At 27.3% G+C, this 938-nt stretch overlaps 1 protein-coding gene across 1 annotated transcript in view; it reads left to right on the top strand.

Moving 5' to 3' along the window:
- Window positions 1-938, top strand: part of fbn1 (fibrillin 1) — a gene marked incomplete at its 3' end in the record, with an annotated part of 66999 nt that overhangs the window by 30669 nt on the left and 35392 nt on the right. Inside the window, exons 19-20 of the mRNA XM_016477119.1 lie at window positions 677-802; window positions 874-936. Coding sequence (XP_016332605.1) covers window positions 677-802; window positions 874-936 — 189 coding nt within the window. The remainder of the gene's footprint in view (window positions 1-676; window positions 803-873; window positions 937-938) is intronic.

The raw sequence follows: 938 nt of genomic DNA, 5'->3' as shown, positions 1-938 counted from the left end.
ATTAATATATAAAATGAAATATAAATATATATATATATATGTATGTATATATTTATATATGTATATTTAAAAGAACTGTGAAGAACATCAAGGTCATTATTTCAACCAAACATAAAAAGATACAGGTGTAAATAAATAGTAATAATTAATATAATTATTATAATATGTATATATATTTATAAATGTAATGTTATTATTAAATTCTATATTTAATATAATAATTATTGTAGTAAATATAATAATTATATTCTTATTATATTGTGTATTATAAAATGTAATGTTATAAAATTATTAAATATATTTTATTATAGAAATTAATTTAATTGAATTTGCATATGACCCATATTTCACCCAAAAGTCAAAAGAAAATAAAAAAATATTATTAAAATATTAATCATAAAATATATTAATAAATAATCAAATTAAATAATGAATACAAATATTTAAATAACATGTTATAATTACATAAAAATACAGTTACATTTATATTAAATATTAATATCTATTCATATAAACATTTAAGAGGTGTATGCCTAAAACAATTTCTTACTTTTTTCTTATTATTTTTGGGTGAATAATGAACCGGTTATGTTCTTTGTGAGACTAATTCATGTATTTTACCTGCATGTACGTTCACGTGCGTGTGTTTAGATGTGAATCTCCCTCTGTGTGTCAGATATAAACGAGTGTGCGCTGGATCCTGATATCTGTCAGAACGGCGTGTGCGAGAACATGCTCCGAACATACAAGTGTAACTGTAATCTGGGCTTTGAGGTGGACATCAGCGGGAAGACCTGCGTCGGTCAGTATCTCTGCAGACATTAGCGTGTGAAGCGCGCAGACGTCTGCGTCACGTGTGTGTCTGTGTTTCAGATGTGGACGAGTGCATGATGAACAGACACCTGTGTGAGAACGGCCTGTGTAGAAACACACCGGGC

This window comes from Sinocyclocheilus anshuiensis, unplaced genomic scaffold (assembly GCF_001515605.1).
Source record: "Sinocyclocheilus anshuiensis isolate Anshui unplaced genomic scaffold, SAMN03320099.WGS_v1.1 scaffold1182, whole genome shotgun sequence".
In the NCBI taxonomy this organism is placed as follows: Eukaryota; Metazoa; Chordata; class Actinopteri; order Cypriniformes; family Cyprinidae; genus Sinocyclocheilus; species Sinocyclocheilus anshuiensis.
Note: the sequence above shows the minus strand (reverse complement) of the source record. Positions and strands in the feature narration are given on the sequence as shown.